A 21,893-nucleotide genomic window follows, 5' to 3' on the forward strand; every position below is an offset into this window, starting at 1 on the left:
GGCCACACCAGAAAAGAGGACTGTAGAAAATGACCACATATTGTAAAATTCCAATTGGTTCAGTAATGTTGTTTAGGGAAAGAAATCCGACACCCATATCTGGGCTGGCTTATAGATGACCCTAGAACCACACTAAGTAGTCGACTCTTGTGTTCTCTGCAATGGCTGAAGCAAGCTACACAATCATAAACACAATTGCTACCAACACCTTTTTCAGGGCAACCAGGTTTGGGCAATCAATGTGGCTTTGCTGGTATTGTGCACGTTGAAAAAGAAAATAATTATAATGGAGATAAAAAGAAAACCCATAAATGTATTAAACAGAAAATGCTGGAAAGTTCCACATCAGCAAATAACAGAGAAAGAGACATGTTTCATGGGGTGAATTTCAATGCAGTTCCCTACAAACAGTTAATCTGCTTTTCTTTTTCAAGCACTAATGAACCTTGCTCTGCTTTTCTAAGAATTTACTGTTTTGCTATTGGTGTTGTGATCGTCTTACAAATCATACAATTTTAAATAATGATTCATATATATCATCTTTCACAATAAGTCTATTTTGGTCAGAAATTATTTCAAATTTTTATTACATTCTTAAATTAATTACAATGCTGGTTCACTGTGGTCACACTTGCTTTGCATTCTGAAATTTTCCTAGGTGTTCATTTTTACTTTAATGTGTTTAATAACCTTGTTGAACCAGGAGAAAGCATTTCACAAATGCAGACGAAAGTAACTCACTCGCACAGTACACACAGCATTGCTATATTCCGTAGTGAAATATCACACTAAGAAGAATTCTACAAAACATTGGATTCACTGGCTTTGATCATTGCTTCAAAACTACAGTACTGTAATGAAAAATATATTACATGGAAGTGCTTGTAATGCAGTGACTAGTAATTTCAGTGCACTGACAGATTTGTAGGAACTCAAATTGAGATGTAAATACTGATATTAAATATTTAAATTTTGCTAAATACAGATATGAAATCTAAGATATTTTCATATATGTGGGTATACAAAATGTAGACAAGTTACAGAAATACATCGAAATAACTATGTAAAAGCTGCATAATTCATGTTCAAAAGAGCTGAGTCCATTCGGATACTTAGAATCTAATGAAAAACATTAAAATTTTATTCCAAACTACTATTTTATGTCTTATGCAGTCGTTATTACATTTTAATCATAACTACATTTTTCAAAAATGCCTCGAATTTTGGCTAGCCTTCTATTCGATTTTAAGAAGTGGGTATATTTGCATTTTTAAATGCCTGAAGTTCACTCCTTCGAGGACCGAAGGATGATTCCAACACCGTGGCACCCATGCAGCGTCTCTTTTACAGTTAGAAACATTTCTCGAAATACTGCTCGACATTATGAGACATTCAGCGGACACGACTTTGAAAGACATAACAAACGTGGCTGGGGTTGCCAAGCACGCTATGCAAAAACTAAATCTCTTGTGATTGCCAAAAGATCACCTCCTTTTAAAGGGGGCATGCTTTTACTCGGGTTGATTCGTTCTCTCACCCTTAACGAGGGCATATTTTGTGGACGACCGCTGGCAGCAATGTTATAGCCGATGCGTGCAGAAAGCATGCTTGACTGGAACAACCCAGAGAGGATAAAGGGAAGGAATGGGGCGCGATTGACGTTTTGATAGCAACTTTGCAATACCACACGCGCGCGCACAGGAAGAGGAAAAATCCCGCTGAAGCTGACCAAGAGAGTGTGAGGCAGCCAACACGCTGTGCGAAAGCGTGCGTTTGTCAGTAGGGGTGCGGCCCGGGGGTGGGTGTGTGCATTTGTTTGCTGTTGTGGTTGGCGCTTCCTCCCTCAGCTCTGTGCTGCAGACTCGGAGTCCCGGAGCCGGGGCGCTGTCTCTGTCTCTGGTCCGCCCGCCCGCTCGGCGGTGCCAGGCTCGCTCACGCTCTCTCTGGTCGCCAGGCTCCGGCTGACCTGGACTAACTCAAAGATGGCGCGGACCGAGCCTCTAGTACCGTTACTGCTCTTGATGCTGATTCTGTTGCCGGGTAAGGACCCGTCGCCGCTCGATGTGTGTGTATGTGTGTGTTTTCTTTTAAATTATTTACTACGTGCTGCCTGGTTTCATTTACTTGACTATCTCCGAGTCCCCATCTTTCTGTCGGAGTCCGGACACAAAAGTTTCAGAATTTTCGCTGAGGGGAAGTGACAGCGGCTCTGTACCCCGCCCCCCCCCCCCCCCAGCACGAAAAACACAACCAACTTCTTTCTTTTTATCGAGTTTAGTCTATGTTCAATTAATTGAAATCTCCACTGTAATTTCTGCCAGCTGAATTTTAATCTGATAACTTTTTATTGTGTGTATGAGAAAGGAGAATTTGAGTTTTTAAAACATTTTGCATCGAGTTCTTTTTAAATGTGTTTAGTCGGTGTTTGATCTGTTTTTATGGTTCTTAGTTGTGGTTTGAGGTTGAGGTTTGTGGTGGTGGTGGTGGGTGAGGGCAGGCAGGTAACCCAACCCGGTGCCATGGTGACCGCGTTTTCCTTTTACAAAAAGACAATGGTTTGTTCATTACCAGATTGACTGCAAATCCAGGATTGAAACGTATTCTAGTATATACTGTGTTAAAATACGTATTACTTGGATATCACTGGGTTTTTTTATTATAAGAATATTGTCTCTGTTGTCTCTAAATGAGTGCCTGCATATTGTAATCGTTAAAACCAAGTTATGTCTTTATGTTAAATTTGTACTTGGCAGAAACTTGACTTTCTTTGGGAATAAATCTTCAGCTGAAGTACTTTTGAAATAACTGAAATTAGAGCTCAGAAAAATTTTAATTGAAGTACAACACGTACCTCGAGTTCCACATTTTGCAAGGTGTTTATAAAATGGGCAATACGTTTGCATTGGAATGCAATGAACAGATTTGTGCAAAGTTCAAGCACGCGGTGAAAACTTCCTGCTAATGGTCAAGGGTTTAGATAAGATATAGTACCCAGTCTATGAATTGAAACAAGGGGTGTACTGTAATGCTCAAACCATAATTGCAGTTGTTCCCTTATATCAAACCATTTTGTTTGTCTTGATTTGAATTATAAAGTAAATTCACACAGGAGGTACTATATCTATTGCATCATGTGCAGAGCTTGAGTCAGTTTATTTTAACTGTGGATTTGATGCCGCTTTTATTAACATTTTTATGTTTGCAGTTAACAACCAAAGTAGTACATTGCCATAGTTATATGAATGTTTGAAAACAATGCTCAGATTTCCCTGCCTACCTGTGTATTACAACTGGCATGATTGGGGCATGCAAATATTCACATACACTAAATCTGTTTAGATGTGCTGTGGCAATTTTTAAATTTTTTTCCTCCTTTGTCCATGTTAACTAAATACCTTTTATGCAAGAAAAAAAGGAGTGAAAGGAATTGCTGATACCCTTTTGTTCAGTTAATTTTTCAACTTTTGCACAATTAAAACTTGAATTTAGCCACGTTTTGCAGCTTGTATACCAAATGGATTTATCATTAGTGAAACTCAAGAAGTGGGATCTTCATTTTCACAGCTTTTTTTCTGCAATGTTTCTCACACACATGTCTGAATGTTTTATGAGCTGAATATAAGTGGACACCAAGGACACCAAGTGGGGAAAGGGGTTAACTGAAAGACTGAAGGGAGGGCAAAGGCAGAATGGAAAAGAATTTTAAAAGGACTCCAACTCTATATGTGTCATTGAATTGCACAAACCAACCAGGTCATTGCCCATGCGTTTCATGATTTTTAGCACTCTGTAAACCTCCTCCTTGTACAAAAGTGGCAGACTTCCACAAAATGTGGCATTTGCTGAGTTTTTTTCCATGTAGAAAATTGTCTAATGAAATGATCATATATTATAAAAAGGGGCAGTGCGCAGTTGGCAAAGTGTTGGTTTAAACCATCAGTTTAGTTAAACACTTATGTTCAAACTTTTGGCCAGGCAAAAACAAGCATACTCTGCTTCCCTCTTTTTGGGAACATTGACTTTTCCCCCCAATGTTGCTGTTGTAGGCCCAGTATTTATAAGGAGTCAGATTTTGTGCCAGATAACTCTTGTGGAATGCGATCTCCTGGAATACCATACTTGTAGAATATTTAAAACCAAAAGCTCTCCACTTATAAGTAATGACAAGAAAATTAATTTCTGCTTGTACTTGTTGGATTTAGCCATTTATGATGTGTTGCAAGTCCTTTGGAAAAGAAATATCATCATTCTGTATTGATATTTTAGAACATGCTTTGGGAATTGCATTATGCAGCAGGATTGATTTTCAAAGAATCTGATCTTGTTCCAGTAAACAGTTAGAGATGGTACATTGAGTAAAATCAAACAGCTGTGATGTAATAAGTCATATAGATATGAACAGTGACAAAGCTAGAGTCCACTGGTAAGGTGCCTATGCAGAATTTTCATTAGTTGTACAAAATTGTTTGTATTACATGCCCTAGATCAAATATATTTTGTTAAAACTTCACAAAATGAAACGCAGTTTGGTGCTAGGTCTTTATTGACAAATGCAAATACTTTAGTTACTAAAACTCACTGGGCCTCGGCCACAACATGTAATAATGAAGTGTGTATTTAGTAGTATGATTTCAAATTTAGCTACTCTAAAGTATTGCCGTAGCTGGGGGCCATTGGGACAGACAGGTTTGCTGTTGTTTTCCCTTTACACCTGTTGGTGATTTTTGGATTGATTCCTGCTGACAGACTTTGTTGGGACAGTTGTTCTGTAAGCACAGCTGTGTGGATTGATTGCATGCAAACCTGCTTCAAAATGTAGTTTCACTGCAAAGAAAAACTTTCAAAAATATTTGAGTTATGCACACTGTGTAACTTGTGATGGAGAAACTCTGTTGACCATGTTATTACTTGAGTTAATTATCATGCCTCAAAGTTACATTTTAGTAAAAGTTTGAGAGTTTCTAAGAGAAATAGGGTCTATTACAGTTAGTAATTTTCCAGAAGGTAGCACTTCCTTGCTTAATTGTAGTAAAATTGAAAGAAAACTGATTAGGATTTAATGCTTAGCTTGTGTGGATATATTTTATTTCAAACTAAGATATTTTTTAAACTTCCATTAAGCATGAGGTGATGGTTTCTGAGTCACTGCAACATATATGTTCAAATAGAGAGCTACTGTTTCGCCTCAATTAAATGCCTCATTAAAATCATTTGCCGGCAGAACCTTAAGACTGGAGGCTTTTTAGAATTTGATAACTAATTTGTAATTTTCATGACACTTGATTACAGGAACGGGGAAGCCCAATCAGCCCCTCCAGACAGTTCAATTTAATCAGATCACGCCTGATGTTTTAATAGATTTATAAAAAATAATTGTTTTTGAATCTAAATAATGAGTTATCTTTTAGCTTTGATTTTGCCAATAAGCTCACAAAATAACAGAGAAGGAATCTCAATGTTGTGCAAAGGGGTGCTTGTTTATGTTGTCACTAGAACCAGTATTATTCATGACACAATTGGCAGCTTTTATACTTTACATACAGCCAAGTTTAAAAAAAAATTACTACCCCCAAATAAACAATAAGCATTTATATTTTTAAACCAAAAAATCCATCTTTTTAGTGTCAGTAGCTCGGTGGTAGCTATCTCACCTCTTGAGTCAGTATTTGTAGATTTATGCTTCACTCCAGAGACTGGAGCACCTAATCTAAGCTGGCACTTCAGTGCAATGCTGAAGGAGTGCTGCACTTTTGGAGGTCTATCTTTCAGGTGAATCACTAAATGCCCATCTGGTCTCAGGTGAATTTAAAAAATTCCAGCAGGGTGGGGTGGGGGTGAGTTCTCCTGATGACCGGGCCAACAGGTATCACTCAATCCCTGCCATCAGAAATAAACAAAATATATGGTCATTTGTCTTACTGCTGCATCTGAAGTCTGGCTGTGTACAAATTGTCTACCGTATTTCCCAACATTATAACAGTGACTGCACTTTGGCATATCCATTGTGAAGTATGCCATATAGGCACAAGTTTGTCCTTTTATTGATACATTCAACAATTCTTGCTGGATGGGAGACAAAAAGAGCTGTAACCGCCCTATCCATGTGCCTCTTTTCTCCCCTCCCCCTATTCAAACATTTTCCTTCCCAGGAACTCCAAAAGGTGGGCTTTTAAACTCTGGTTGCTCAACCGTTAATCTTCGCCTTTTCAGTTTCTTTTAGCTTTGTCTCCTGCACTGTGATCTGTCCTTTATACCTATACTTGTATAAAGAAAAATAATTTTGAACAGAAATACAGTGCATTACAAAAAGATTTCGAAAGCTTTCATCAAAATGAATAGACCATTTGTGTTATTATTTCACCTGTTTTTGTAAACCCACCGCCCCCCCCCATACCATAGATTTAGTGGGAAACCACCTATTTATTATTTGAATGTATTTAGTTAAAGCACTTTTATTTCCTGATTGTCTTTCTTACCACACACATTGTATTTTGATGAAGGATTAGATTTATGGCATTGCTGTTTACTATCAGCTTCTGTATTGGTTTCTTCATATCACCTTTCAAGCTAGGGTAGTTCATACCAATTTCATCACATATCCAAAAAAGTGATTTATGAGCTTAAAATGCTATTTTAATCTTCTCTTGAGCATTCACAACCCATTTGAGTTTTTTTCATAGTGACTTGGTTGAGTAAGCATCTTATAGTTTACTGTCATTTATCTGTTATCTTATATGTAACCTTTGCTGAACACAGTCATTTTAACCTATTGGTGCAATGATGAGGGGAGACTGCTGAACTAATGCACTTCCAGAACACAGGAAAAAACTAAATTGCAGACAAGCATTTAAATGATACATGTCCACAAGGGAATTTTAAACTAACCATCAACATCATTGGATTGGCACAGTTATAATTTACAGCAAGCCAGGTTTGGAATTTGGACTTTTTCCCAACAATTTTCTTATGTTCGTAGCTTATGTAAGCAGATCATTCCTTTATTGAAATCAAATTTAAGTTTTATCTTTGGCTGTAACCGGGTTAAGTCACTCAGCCTTCAAAGTTAACCTCCAGTAAATTGCTTAACGCAGAACATGTTGGATGCCAATTACAATTTTTATGGAAAAGGAACATGGGAAATAAAGTACTCGGATCATTTGTCTATCATCATCCCACTCCTTAGACTTTCCTCCTAAATTCTATCCCAAAGTTTGACCTCACATGTGAGGCTCTTGTGGATTTTTGTGCATAATATTGAGGTCACTGCAATAGCTTTCCTCATCCTCAACTTCCATTTCTCTTTACTATTTGCCATCACTTGTTCTTGTTTCTCCACCTCAACCCTCAAAACAGCTCCTTTGTGCTTGAAGCCCACTACTTGTTCCCTTGATCCACTTGTGCCCTTGACAATGAAACTTCACTTCCTGAGCCAACAATTTGCAACTACATAGCACCTTTAGTGTCGAAAAAGATCAACGCCATTTCACAAAAGGTGTAATCAGATAAAATGGACACCAAACCAAGGAAATGATGAAAGGAAAGCAGACCAGAAACTTGGTCAAAATGATAGCTTTTAATGAGCATCCTAAGGGCAGCAAGTTAAGTCTAAAAAAAAAGGGATTGATGGAATGAATTGCACAAATATAGGTCTAAGTGGCTGAAGGCATATACCAATTTGGGGTGTAGTGGATGCACAAGAACCTAGAGTTGGAGGAATGCAGTGTTCTGCAGGTTTGGTTGTTATACTCTTCATTACAGGAATGTAGAAGGACAAGGGCGTGATGGGACATAAACAGGAAGATGAAAACCTTCTTGAGGACAGTTACGGATAGGCAATAAATGCTGGCCTAGCCAGCGACACCCACGTCTCATGAATGAATAAAAACATTTTAAACTTGCGGCATTGGGTTACCAGGAGCCAATCTAGGTGAGCAAAAACAGGAGTGATGGATGAGGTGGGCTTGCTGAATAGCATAGAATCTAGGAAGCAGAATGTTAAATGAGTTGTGGTTTAGAGAAGATGGAGGATGGTAAGCAAGCTAGGAGGGCATTGGAATAGTTGAATTTGGCAGTGATAAAGGAATGGATGGGATGAAGAAAGGAAGAAGTGGCTGATGTTACAGAAGTGAAAATTTGAGGTCAGCTTAAGGGGCAAGCTCTGGAGTCATTGTTGACTCAACCATTAGTTAACCTTACTTATGTAGTTCACAACAATAAGCTTTGACTAAGCACACGTTACTTGATTGTGGTGTATATAGAACAGGCTTGATTTATATGAGAGAAAGAAGATCAATCTATATGGCACAATGGAGTAGTTTTGGATTTCTCCAACTCACTCTGGAAATCCATGCTCCGTTACACACAATGTTAAAAAATAGGAGCAGATGTTGGTACAACTAGGGTAATAGAGAGGGCTTTAAAATAAATAATCGTTGTAAGGGATCACATGAGGGGAGATATGGTAAATTTAAGGGAATGGACAAGGCAACAGAGTGAGGGAACAATATGGATAATGATAACCAGTGTGTGGCAGGAAGGGACGGAGCATATAAATGAGTACATTAGCAGCTAAGGCTAGAGTTTGCAAGAATGGTAAAAAGAATAAAAAATGAATGCACGTAGTATTCTTAACAAAATGGATGAATTGATAGCATAAATAGAAATAAATATATGTGAACTGATGGTCATTTTGGAGATGTGATTGCAAAGTGACCAAGGCTGGCACTTGAACGTTCGAGTATTTGACAGTTCGGAAGGAGAAGGAAGATAGGAAAAGGTGATGGCACAGCTCTGTTAACTGAGGTTAACATTAGTACAGTAGTGAGGGATTATCAAGATGTAGGATCAGTTTGGGTAGAGATAAATAGCAAAGGCAAGAAGTCATTTGGAGTAGTTTATAGGTGCCCTTACAGTAGCTACACTGTAGGACAGATTATACAGGAATAAATAATAGGGGCTTGGTGAGAAAGATACTGCAATAATGTGTGATTTTCATCATCTTATAGATCTGACAAATCAGGTTAGCAAGGGTAGCCTGGAGGATGAGTTCATGGGGGGTATTTGGAGTGGTTTCTTAGAGTAGTATGTTCTGGTCCCAAGCAGGGAGCAGCCTATTTTAAGACTGATAATCTGCAATGAGACAGGAGTAATTAATTACCTTGTGATAAAGGATTCTGTAAGTAACAGTGATCATAACATGATAAATTTCACATTCAGTTTGAGGCTGAGAACTGTGGGTTTAAGTCTAGTGTCTTCAGCTAAAAAAGGCAATTACAAAGTCTGAGGACAGATTTGGCTAAAGTGAACTGGGAAAATAGGTTAAAAGATAGGACTTTAGAGATACAGTGGCAGACATTTAAGTAGATATTTCGTAACTCGGCAGTATATATTCCACTGAGAAAGAAAGACTTCAAAAAGGATGTGTTATTCATGGCTAACTAAAGAAGTTAATGTTAAGGTCAAATTGAAAGAAAAAGCGTACGCAACTGTGAATATTAGTGGCGGGTCAAAAGATTGGACAATTTTAGAAACCAGTAAAAAAAAAGGGCTAAGAATGAGGGAGAAATTAGAGTATGATAGAAATGTAAAAACAGAGTCTCTACAAGTATTTACAAAGGATAAGAGTAAATAAATTGGGCACTGGTCCCTTAGAGGGTGAAGCTGGGGAATTAATAATGGGAAACAAGGAAATGGCAGAAGCATTGAACTGTTATTTTGTACCTATCTTCACTGTAGAAGCTACAGAAAACATCCCACGAATACCTGAAAATCAAGAGGCAAAAGGGAGGGGAGGAACTGAACACAATCACTAGGGAAAAAGTATTGGGAAAGTGGTTAGAAGTGAGGGCTGACAAGTCCTCTGGACCCGATGGCTTGCATCCCAGGGTCCTAAAAGAACTGGCTGCAGAGATAATAGGTGCATTGGTTGTGATCTTCCAAATTTCCCTAGCTTCTGAAATGGTCCCAGCAGACTGGAAAATTGTTAATGTAACACCTCTGTTCAAGAAAGAAGGGACACAGAAAGCAAGAACCTATAGGTGAGTTAGTCTAACAGCTGTCACAAGGAAAATGCTAGAATCCACTATTATAAAATTATATAGCAGGTCATTTAGAAAATCATAATACAATCAGGCAGAGTCAACATGGCTTTGTGAAAGGGAAATCATGTTTGATTAGTTTATTAGAATTTTCTTGAGGAAGTAACAAGGTGGATAAAGGGAAACCTGTAGGTATGGTATACTTGGATCGCTTTTGGTTGCTTACTTCAAAAGTATTTCCACAACAAAGGCTGCCTGATCTATCTGTTCTAAGATTCTTTCACAGGAACAATTTACTGACAGCTTCCTTACCTAAATATTAATGCTACACCATGGTTAATAAATGTTTATTAAACTAGTCAATAAAATACCAGAGTACCATCACTATTCACGACTGGATGTGGCAGGACTGCAGAGCTTAGATCCGATTTGATCCCGCAACCAGTGGATCGGATCTAAGGCCTGCAGTCCTGCCACATCCAGTCGTGAATGGTGGTGGACAATTAAACATCTCGCTGGAGGAGGAGGCACTACAAATAACCCCATCCTCAATGATGAAGGAGCCCAGCACATCAGTGCAAAAGATAACGCTGAAGCTCTTGCTACAATATTCAGCCAGAAGTGCTGAGTGGATGATCCATCTCGGCCTCCTCCGCAGGTCCCTAGCATCACAGATGCCAGTCTTCAGCCAATTTGATTCGCTTTATGTGATATCAAGAAATGGCTGAAGGCATTGGATACTGCAAAGGCTGTGGGCCCTGACAATATGCTGGCAATAGTACTGAAGACTTGTGCACCAGAATTTGCCACGTCCCTAGCCAAGCTGTTCCAGTACAGCTACAACACTGGCATCTTACCTGGCTATGTGGAAAATTGCCCAGGTATGTCCTGTACACACAAAGCAGGACGAATCTACCCCAACCAATTACCGCCCCATCAGTCTACTCTCCATCATCAGTAAAGTAATGGAAGGGGTCATCAACAGTGCTATCAAGCAGCACTTGCTTAGCAATAACCTGCTCACTGACGAGTTTGGGTTTCACCACTCAGCTCCTGATCTCATATGCAGCCTTGGTCCAAACATGGACAAAAGAACTGAACTCCGGAGGTGAGAGTGACTGCCCTTGACATCAAGGCCACATTGGACCAAGTATAGAATCAAGGACCCCTAGCAAAACTGGAGTCAATGGGCAGTAGGGGGAAAACTCTCTGCTGGTTGGAGTCACACCTAGCACAAGGGCAGATGGTTGTGGTTGTTGGAGGTCAGCCATCTCAGCTCCAGGATATCACTGCAGGAGTTCTTCAGGATAGTGTCCTTGGTCCAACCATCTTCAGCTGCTTCATCCATCTTCCATCACCATCTTTCCATCATAAGGTCAGAAGTGGGGATGTTCGCTGATGATTGTACAATGTTCAGCACCATTTGTGACAACTCAGATGCTGAAGCAGTCCATGTCCAAATGCAGCAAGATCTGGATAATATCCAGGCTTGGGCTGACAATTGGCAAGTAATATTTGCGCCACGCGATAAATGTTAGGCAATGACCATCTCCAACAGGAGAGAATCCAACCATCAACCCTTGATGTTCAATGCCATTACCATCACTGAATCCCCCACTCTCAGCATCCTGGGAGTTACCATTGACCAGAAACTGAACTGGACGAACCTTATAAATGCTGTGGTTACAAGAGCAGGTCAGAGGCGAGGAATCACGTGATCAGTAACTCACCACCTGACTCCCCAAAGCCTGCCCACCATCTGCAAGTGTTATGACACAGCAGTTAGTAAAGCTGAGTTATTTAAAAATCCCAGAGGGCAACTTTAAACAACTTCCATAATCTATATTTTAAGTGGTATGTTTGAGATGCAGCTTTAAATTCAGGAATCAGACTACCAGTTCTTGAGAGCTTTTATATCAAAGAACATGAAGGCATTTATTAATTTACACAAGTTAAATATGTACACACGGCTACAAATTACTACTATCATAACTTTTAACAAATCCCCAAACTGATATCCATTAAGGTATCAGCAACCCATAGACTTAACCAGACTTAATTTTCATCTTACAAATTCAAAATGAGACTCCTTTCACTTTGGTTCCTTTGCAGACACAGTGGTAGGCTTACAGGCTTTGATCTTACATTGCCTCTGCTCTGCACACACGAAACTGCTATCTGTTATACCTAGCATATCTCATTGAATGTAAATTCTCATTGTATCATTAGCCCCTTTGAACTCCTCCTCTTCTAACAATAAAACCCCTATCACATTACCAATTTTTTTAGTAATATAAACATTTTTTGGTCTCTGCTAGCTAGGTGCCAGATTTCACTCCCCTTCTTGAATGCTGAATTCAGCAAAATGCAAATGCACTCTACCTCTCTTACATCTCAAAACTAGTAAATATCAAAGCATCCAGACTAGCTGGATTTAATCCAATTTAAGACACACCCACATACTAACTCTCTATTTAAAAAAATAATTTCCAATATTATATTAATAGCTTCATGACACAAAGCACAAATCAGGAGTGTGATGGAATACTCCCCACCTGCCTGGATGAGTGCAGCTCCCTCAACACTCAAGAAGCTTGACACCACCTAGGACAAAGCAGCCAGCTTGATTGGCACCACCGATTCACAGTAGCAGGAGTGTGTACCATCTACGAATTCACCAAGGCTCCTCCCACAGCAGCTTCCAAACCCACGACCGCTACCATCTAGAAGGGCAAGGGCAGCAGATAGATGGGAACGGCACCACTTGGAAGTTCACCTCCAAGGTACTCACCACCCTGACGAAGAAATGTATCGCCGTTCCTTCACTGTTGCTGGGTCAAAATCCTGGTACTCTTCCCACTCCCACAACGGCACTCTGGGTGTACCTACACCACATGGACAGCAGCGGTTCAAGAAGGCAGCTCATCACCACCTTCTCAAGGGCAACTGGGGATGGACAATAAATGCTGCCCTAGCCAGCGAAGCCCACATCCCGGGAATGAATAAAACAAAGTCATGCATTAATGACTCGTAGTGAGTAATATCTCAGTCACTAATTTCATTGCACAAGGATTCCTTGTAAATAATAATAAGACATTTGGAGCAGAACATAATCCATCCATTCTTCTCAACATCATCTCATTATCCTTAGCTTGTTGCTCTGTGACTGGTTATAGTTATACAGGTCAGGTCAGACCCTTGACTCTCCAACACATCCAGCATATAATTTAAAGCCCCATTTAGAGTCAGGTTGTGAGCAGTCTTGTTTAACTTGAGACTGGCTGGGAAGAAAAATGAAATTGGGATTGGGGGTTGAACAAAAAGAATGGCTATGATTTTACCATTGTTTTACTGGAGGAAACTGCAACTGAACCAAAATTATGGGCTGGGTCTTTTGATCAGTGGTGATGGTGCATGCTTTGCTGTTGAGTGCAGATCATTGTGTGTTTACCTTTTTGTGCACTTTCTGCTGGGGCTTCTGATCCAGCTGGAACAATGAAGTTTCAGCGTAGCAGTCCAAGGGAAGACAGTCAAAGAGGAGCAGCACAGAGAACATGCCCCCCCCTGCTGCCGCCGCCCCTCCTTACGACATTAGCTGCTGTATTCAGGTAAGTTTTTAAAGTTCTCAGCTCAGTAGGCTTAGTGGGTTAGTTGGTGAGTGAGTGATAGTGGGCTGTCAGGTCAGGGGATGAGTAGTCGGGTCAGGAAGGAATGGGAGTTGGTGGATTGGGTTGTGCTGTTAATCACTGAGTTACACCAGAGTTTAAACAATGTAACAGTTCTAGGGTAGGTACCTGAGTAATTAGTGCACATCTAGCCCAAGTCTATGACAGATCAGTGTAACAGACATTCGTGGAGGATCCTGGACAGTTTATCGGAAGTTTAAAGTTCCTGGGCAATTACAGCACCTGTGAACATGTCAGGACTTCCTCAGGGTTTCGTTGTGCACCAGCAACTTCAAGTTCAGTGTATCACCGCTCCTGATACTGGAAGATCTGGCCCTATATGTCAGTCAAGAAGTTTGACAACATAGAGGCAGAGGAGCGTTGAGAGAGATGGAGCGAAAACCTGTTTGGAGAGATTCGCATGAAGATGTAGGATGAATGGGTACAGATATGGGAGGTGACAGCATTTTTGAGCTCTTGGGAAATGTAGGATATTGGTGTAGTAGTTTTGAGGACAGCAGGGATGATTTTTCTTTTAAGGCTGGAAAATTATGGTGGCTTTGAAAGCGAGGAGACCATTTTCAATTCGCTGGGCAAATGGGTGGTCAGAAAATGGGTCAAGTAAAAAGGTTTAAAAAAAAAACCTCAAAGGTCGTAATCTCATGATTATTTCCAGTGCCCCACACTAATGAGTGTAGAAACAGAAAGATTGTGCAGGTCAATGTGGCTAGAGAAGTGGTGCAGGAGTGAGGATTTCAGGTTCTTGGGGCATTGAAATCGGCTCTGGGGAATAGATGCCTGTATGAGATGGATGAGTTGCACCTGAGCAAAGCTGGGACCAACAGCTTTGGAATGTTTCGTTACATTAAAGGTGCCATCTCAGTGTAAGCTGTTGATGTGGTATTGTTAAGGATTTAAGCTAATTTGACAGTGGGAGGGGAATCAAAATTGTAGAAAGGAGCAAAAACGAGCTCAGAGGATAGAGATATAATAGTTAAAATAAGAAATAGCCCAAAAATTACAGGGACCAGATTGAGGAAAATGAAAAAAATGATGGAGGTATTAAATTGAATGTACATCAATGTCTATAATGTAAATAAAAGTTGATAAGCTACAGGCACACATTACTACGTGGAATTATGACATGCTTGCATCAACAGTCATGGCTCAAACAAGGCCAGGATTGGGTTCTTAATATTCCTAGTTTCCAGGTATTCAGAAATGATAAGGAGAAAGCCAAAGGGTTGTGGTGATATAGATTAAGGATGATATTACAATTCCAAACAGGATATACTAACTAGATGATTTGAAGACTGAATCTATTTGGCTTCTTTGGAGGAAGAGAGGGAGAGTTAGTACATTGTTGGCAATATTTTGTAGAACTTCACACAGTGGGTAGAAGATACATGGGTGAATTTGTCAACAAATTTCAAAGGTATATACTAAAAATAAGGTAGATTGTGAAAAGCAAGTGCTTAGGCTTGGGAAAGAGGAGTCTCTGTGCAGGAAAACATTCTTGATCACAATATTTCTTTGCTCCACCAAGGAAGGAAGCAATGTTGGACCTGGTGTAGGGGAATAGGGCAACTGGACTGTGTTACAGTAGGAGAGCATCTAGCTAATGGAGATCACAACATACTTGAGTTCAAATTATTTATGTAAATAGACCAGAAAATATGGAATGTAAAATACTCAACTGGGGAAGAGAGAATATCAGGTGATTTAAGAAGGGACCAATACAAGTAGATTAGAAAAAATGATTGCAGTGTAAAGTAGCAGAAGGTGTGTTCAGGTGCAAACTAGACATATTCCTTTGAAGGGAAGTAGTTGAATATCGAAAAGTAATGCACCCTGCCTGGCAAAGGAACTAGAAGTTAAAATAAAGCAGAAAAAGGAAGCTGCTAACAACGTCAGGAGCCAGTTTCAGTTAATAACCATACATATTGCAAATGTAGGAAGGAATTGAAAAATTTAATATGCGAGGTTAAGAGAGGTTTTGAAAATAGATTAGCAAGCAATATTAAATTGAACCCTAAAAGATTTTAAAAACACAAGAAGCATAAACAGTTTGCTAGGAAAAAGCTTGGCCTATTAAGAACTGAAAAAATCTTCACATTGAGGCAAAGGACATGGCTATACAATAGTATTAAATTTTTCTATCTTCACAAAGGCAATGGATGATGTGAAGGTTACACGAGAAGAGAGGGAAGTTATGGACAGGATAGAAATAAGTTGCCATGGATGCATAATTATTATGGTATATATTTTGTAACAAACTGTAATCTCTTTAAAATGGACAGAGAGAGTCTTAAAACATGGCTCCCAGAAGTAACATGATTTTTCTTGTGGATTCCAACTGTTGTTAGCCAGACTGTCCTTACCTCAAGAAGGAACACTTGGGTCAAGGATGCCTCAGACATCATAATTGAGTCTCCTGAAAGATGTGAAAAACCCTTTTACTTCTGAAGGAACGGGAGTCAGGAAGGACTTCTTCAAAAAAACTGCAATTTAATTGACAACTTTGCTTTATGGACAATGACTCAGCTAAATTAACATAGCAGCCATTTAGTGTTTTTAAATATAAAAAGGGCTGCCAGAAGCAATTTTGGCATGGCAGTTTTGAGAGACACTACCAGCAGTCAGCTCTCAGCTAAAACACCTATGAGAACTATGGTTCCCTGCCACCTGGAGCAATAGAGGAAGGTGCAAGAAAGAAAACATCATGGTTTTGCTCTTTTTTTTTAAAAAAAGGAAACCAGCTGATCTTCAGGCGCTATACTGGCAGAACGTGTGAAGAAAAGCAGCTTTCACTCGCTCCCCAAAGGTGCTGGCCTGCTGAGTCCACCAGTACAGGCAACCTCCGGACAGTGGACTATAGAAACCATCACAGCTGCTGAATCAGACTTCAAGTTTCAAACCCTTCACTTCGGAAAGAAGGAATTCCAAGCAGTGGGCCTGCAGTGATATTTCAGATTTGAAATATCATCTTTATCTGCTTTTAATCTTTGTATCCGTTTTTTTTTGTTAGTAACTTTATATCACTTTTACCTAAGTAACTTTCAGCAGTAGTCTTTGTAATAAACTAACCTCTATCCTGTTTGACACTAAAGCTCCTCTGCTGTGTTATTTTTTAATTGAATCACTCATAAATTAAAAGGGGAGCTACATACACACATTCTTAGCTCACAGACCACTTTAAGAAAGTGCCTTTTATGTGGTTGTGACATAGATATAGAAGATGTACTAAAAAAATTAGCTTGACTGAAAGTTAATATGTTGCCTGGTCCAGATGGAATGCATTCAAGTTTGCTGATAAAGGATTACGGTTGGAGTACTTGAGGGTTGCTAAAGTTATTATTTAAGAAAGGGATAAGCCAAGAAAGTACATGCCAGTCAGCTTAACATTGGTGGTGAGAAGTTATTGGAAATTGTTATCAGGGATGAAATAAACTTCATTCAGAAAAGCAGAAATCATTGATTTTGGTCTGCTTTCTAGCCACTGAACCCATCCCTCTACTTGATAGCAATCTGAGGCTGAACCAGACTTTCCACAATATTGGTATTATATTTGACCCTAAGATGAGCTTCCAACATCATCTGCATCATCACAAAGGTGGCCTAGTTCTACCTCTGATGTCACCTGACTCTGCCCCTGCCTCAGCTATCTGCTACTAAAACAGTCAGCCATGCTCTTGTTATCTCTAGACTTGATTGCAGTTCTGGCTGACCTCCCATGGTCTATTCTCTGTAACCATGAGATCATCAAAATATTTGCTACCAGTGTCCTAACTTGAGCAAAATCCTGTTCACCTAAGGCCTCTGTGCTTGCTGACCCACGTGAGTTCCCAGTTAAGCAATGCCCGAATTTGAAAGTTCTCTTCCTTGTTTGCAGATTGCTGCATGGCTTTTCCCTCTCCTATTTCTGCAATCTCCTCCAAGGTATATGTGTTCCTCTAATTCTAGGCTTTCGAACATCTCTGATTTTAATTGTTTCATCACTGGTCCCTTTACCTGTTTGGGCCCGAATCTCTGGAATGCCTTTTGAAATCTCTTGACCTCATTTCCCTTCTTAAAGACACTCGTTAAAACTTACCTTTTTGACCACCTATATCTCTATGTGGCTTACGAACATAAGTACAAACATACAAATTAGGAGTAGGTCTCTTGGCCCCTCGAGTCTGCTTCGCCATTCAATAAGATCATGGCTGATCTGAATATATACTCAACCCCAAATTCCTGCCTATTCCCGATAACCTTTCACCCCCTTGTTAATCAAGAATCTATCTAGCTCTGTCTTTAAAATATCCAAAGACTCTTGCTTCCACTGCCTTTTGAGAAAAAGTGTTCTAAAGACTCACTACCCTCATCTCTGCCTTAAATGAGCGACCCCTTATTTTTAAACAGTGACCCCTGGTTCTAGATTGTCCCACAAGAGGAAACACCCTCTCCACAACTACCCTGTCGAGACCCCTCAGGAGCTTGTATGTTTCAATCAAGTTGCCTCTTACTCTTCTAAATTCAAGTGGATACAAGCCTAACTTGTCCAGCCTTTTCTCATGAGACAACCCACCCCATTCCTGGTATTGGTCTAGTAAACCTTCTGGTGTAATATTTCAATTTATAATGTTACTGTGAGGCTTCTTAGGATGTTTTATTGTGTTAAAGGTATTATATAAACACAAATTGTTGTAGAAGTGGAATTAATCCACATGAATCTTGTTAGTAAATTTGGTAATATAGTCTCTGGTACATTTATTTTAGTTGATTGCTTACGCACTTGGTATTCTGTAATCCTTGTAATGATAGGATGAATAGATCAACCAAGCCATTAAAGCTTGTGCATTAGACATGTGTATTTTCTTTGTAAAAGCACACTGCTGAGGGTGTTCAGTTTTGATTCAATTTGCTAATAAAGGAACATTGCTGGCAATTGTTTTATTGGCTAGTTATGTTACTTGTCAATCTTTTATGACACATTATAGTGGGTTTAAATACATTTCTTTGCTCACAGTTTGACGGACAGGAATGCATTCTTATGTTTAGAACTGTTCCCTAGGCATCAAAGTAAGTTTACCTTAATTGATTCATAAACATAAAGGCTACTTGGCAAGCATTATTTGGCAAACCAGGTTCATACAACACTTTCTGGCTGTGTGCTGATCCTAAAATTAACACATTGATCTCATTCAAAGAACTGGAACTTGATCAATTCTGAGTTAAAGTTTGGTTGAATTTTTCAGAAACCAACAAATAATCTCAACAGCCATTGCGGTGTTCCCATGAAGTACTTGGACTGCATAATGAAAGTGCGGAAACTTTAGAATGAGTTATGCACCTTTACAATGTTGATATGTAATATACAATTCTGGAGAGAGGCTCTGTTTTTCTCATATTGTATCTTGTCAGTCAAGGAATTAATTCTTTGTTCAATTAAATAAATCCTGAATTTTCTTTGCTAATTTGGTATTGAATGAGACTGAACAAAATTGGAAGGGTAAGAAGCTAATATTCAATGTTCTGCCTCAACCACAAGTTTTTAGAAAAAACTTCTTTCAATGCCTCCTGCTTCTGTACATGACGGAGTTTGCCATGATTAAACTAGTTTTCTTAAATAATAGGGAAAACTTCATTACGTGTAGTAATTAAGCAAGGTGATAAATTAGAATAATTTAAAAGATTATAACCAAACTGAAAGGAAATTGAGTTGTAGGTCATCAATAATCAGGTCAATCATTAACGCCTCATAACATATTATTGCATCAGGGAATACCCATGTTCTTCCTCAACTAGACATATATTTGAATTAAATTTTGCTGCTGCTGACAATGGTCTAAGGCAGTGAATTGAAGCCTCCTAAAATATCATTGACGCTTTGGGTGAGATTAACTTTTGGCTGTTATATTAATATAAAACACTTGCACTTAGGTAATTCCTTTCATGACTTAAGGACATCCCAAAGTGGTTTGCAGCCAACTAAGTACCCTATTATGGCTGTGTCATTGTTTTTACATTTTAGTAGTTTGTTTTTCTTTATCACAGGAGCATCTTGTAATGTGATGCATTATGGATCTTCTGTTATGATGTATTTTATCCTTTAATATGACACACACAGTGACACAGAAGTGTAACTGCTGGTATTGTCTACAATACCATATTCACTGTATTGACAAAAATTGTAGTTGCATTAGAATTAAGTAACGGCATCTTAAGTTCCTGAACACCACAAAAAATAATGGAACTAATTTTATCTAAATTATGAAACTGGAACCTATCAATTTGTATTGCTGTCTTTTTGTCTATAAAGCTGTTGCATTGCTAGGAAATCACACATGTACCAAGAGATTTACTGTAGCATTGCTCATGGTGAATCAGCTCAAAACACCACTGATGTCACAAGGTAGTTTATATTGTGATTAAACAGTGTATTTTATTATTCAATCATGGGACCTGGCTGTCACAGCAAGGCCATCATTTATCGCCCTTTCGTGATTGCCCTTGAGAATGGCAAGTCTGCTCCTGAAACGGCTGCAATCCTGTGGTGAAGGAACTCTCAGAGTGTCATTGAGTAGTGAGTTCCAGGTAAATGACCCAGTAATGGCGAAGGAACGATGATGTATTTCCAAGTCAGGATGATGTGTAACTTGGAGGCAGTGGTGTTCCCATCCCTGTCTATGCAATAGAGATATTGCGTTTGGGAAAGTTCTACTGCAGACACCTCGGCTAGTTGCTGCTGTGCATCTTATAGATGGTACACGCTGCAGTGGCTTTGCGTTGCTGGTGGGGGAAGTGAATATTTAAGGTGGTGGATGGGGTGCCAATCAAGTGGATTGCTTTGCCTTAGTCAAGCTTAGAATGTTGGACCTACATTCACCCAAAGTAATGGAGAACATTCAGTCACATTCCTGATTTGTGCCTGGAGGGCTTTGGGGAATCAGGAAGTGAGTCACTCACTGCAGAATGCCCAGCCTCTGACTTGCTCATGTAGTCACTATGTGGTTTGTCCGGTAACTTTTCTGTTCAATGTGATCCCCAGAATATTGATGGTGGGAGGAGTGGTTTCGATAATGGTAACACTGCCGAATGTCAAGGAGAGGCAGTTAGATTCTCTTGTTCAGAATGGTCGTTGCCTGGCACAGATGTTACTTGTTACTTAACAGTTGTCCTGGTCTTGCTGCACGCGAACATGAACCACTTAATTATCTAAGGAGTTGTGAATGAAATTGAACACTTGAATCATCAGCAAACATCTCCACCTCTTACAGTATGATGGAAATAAGATCATTGGACATTACCCTGAGAAACTCCAATAATGATGATCTAGTGCTGAGATGATTGCTCTTTAACAACTACAAACATTTTCCTTTATGCTAGATACGACTGCAGCCAGTGGAGTGTTTTCCTTATGATCTCCATTGACATGAGTTTTACTGTGCTCTTGATGCCACATTTGTCAAAGGCAGTTATTCTCACCTCACCTCTCAATTCAGTTTTTTTTTGGTTTGGATCAAGGCTATAGTGAGGTCTGGAGCTGAGTAACCCTGGTAGGACACAAACTGTTTGATCATTGTTAAGTGCTGCTCGAAAGCACCGAAGAGGAGCCTTTCCATCATTTTGCTGATGGTTGAGAATAGGTAGATTGGGCAGCAATTGGCTGGATTGAACTTGTCCTGGTCCTTATAGACAGGGCTTGGCTAGAGGCACAGCTACATTTGGAACACAGGTTTTCAGCACTAGAGCTGGAAAATGGCTGGGTCTCATAACCTTTGCAGCTACTTGAAAATATATGAAGTGTGACATACGCAGAACACATAAAAGGAAAAAGAAAATTTATATGTCTAAATCATCCTAGCTACTTTATAAAATTATTTAAATGGACAAAGGATTTACACTGACTGAAGCCTGACTAGCTACGGCTCACAAAAAGTATTTCTAGCCTTCAGAAAACAGCAAGGATCTCGTTATCTTTAAAGAGGTGCTAATGCCCTTTGTGTCTGCAGAAATCAAATTCCTAGGAAATGCACAAAGATCCTTTACAATTCTAAGGCAGCGCTCTGGTCAATGGAGATGATACATTTGCAATGACAAAGGGGCCCTGAAACTGCTGAAACTTACACATGAACGTACATACGAGCAAGGAGCAGGAGTAGGCCACTTGGCCCTTTGAGCTTGCTCCACCATTTAATAAAATCAT

The 21,893-nt window shown here is 39.5% G+C and overlaps 1 protein-coding gene across 1 annotated transcript in view; it reads left to right on the forward strand.

The window, feature by feature from the left end:
- The first annotated feature begins 1,812 nt into the window (after window positions 1–1,812).
- LOC121284485 (nectin-3-like) overlaps window positions 1,813–21,893 on the forward strand; it is a 316,102-nt gene continuing 296,021 nt past the window's right edge. Inside the window, exon 1 of the mRNA XM_041200008.1 lies at window positions 1,813–2,040. Coding sequence (XP_041055942.1) covers window positions 1,983–2,040 — 58 coding nt within the window. The 5' untranslated portion in view covers window positions 1,813–1,982. The remainder of the gene's footprint in view (window positions 2,041–21,893) is intronic.

This window comes from Carcharodon carcharias, chromosome 11, assembly GCF_017639515.1.
Source record: "Carcharodon carcharias isolate sCarCar2 chromosome 11, sCarCar2.pri, whole genome shotgun sequence".
Lineage (NCBI taxonomy): Eukaryota > Metazoa > Chordata > Chondrichthyes > Lamniformes > Lamnidae > Carcharodon > Carcharodon carcharias.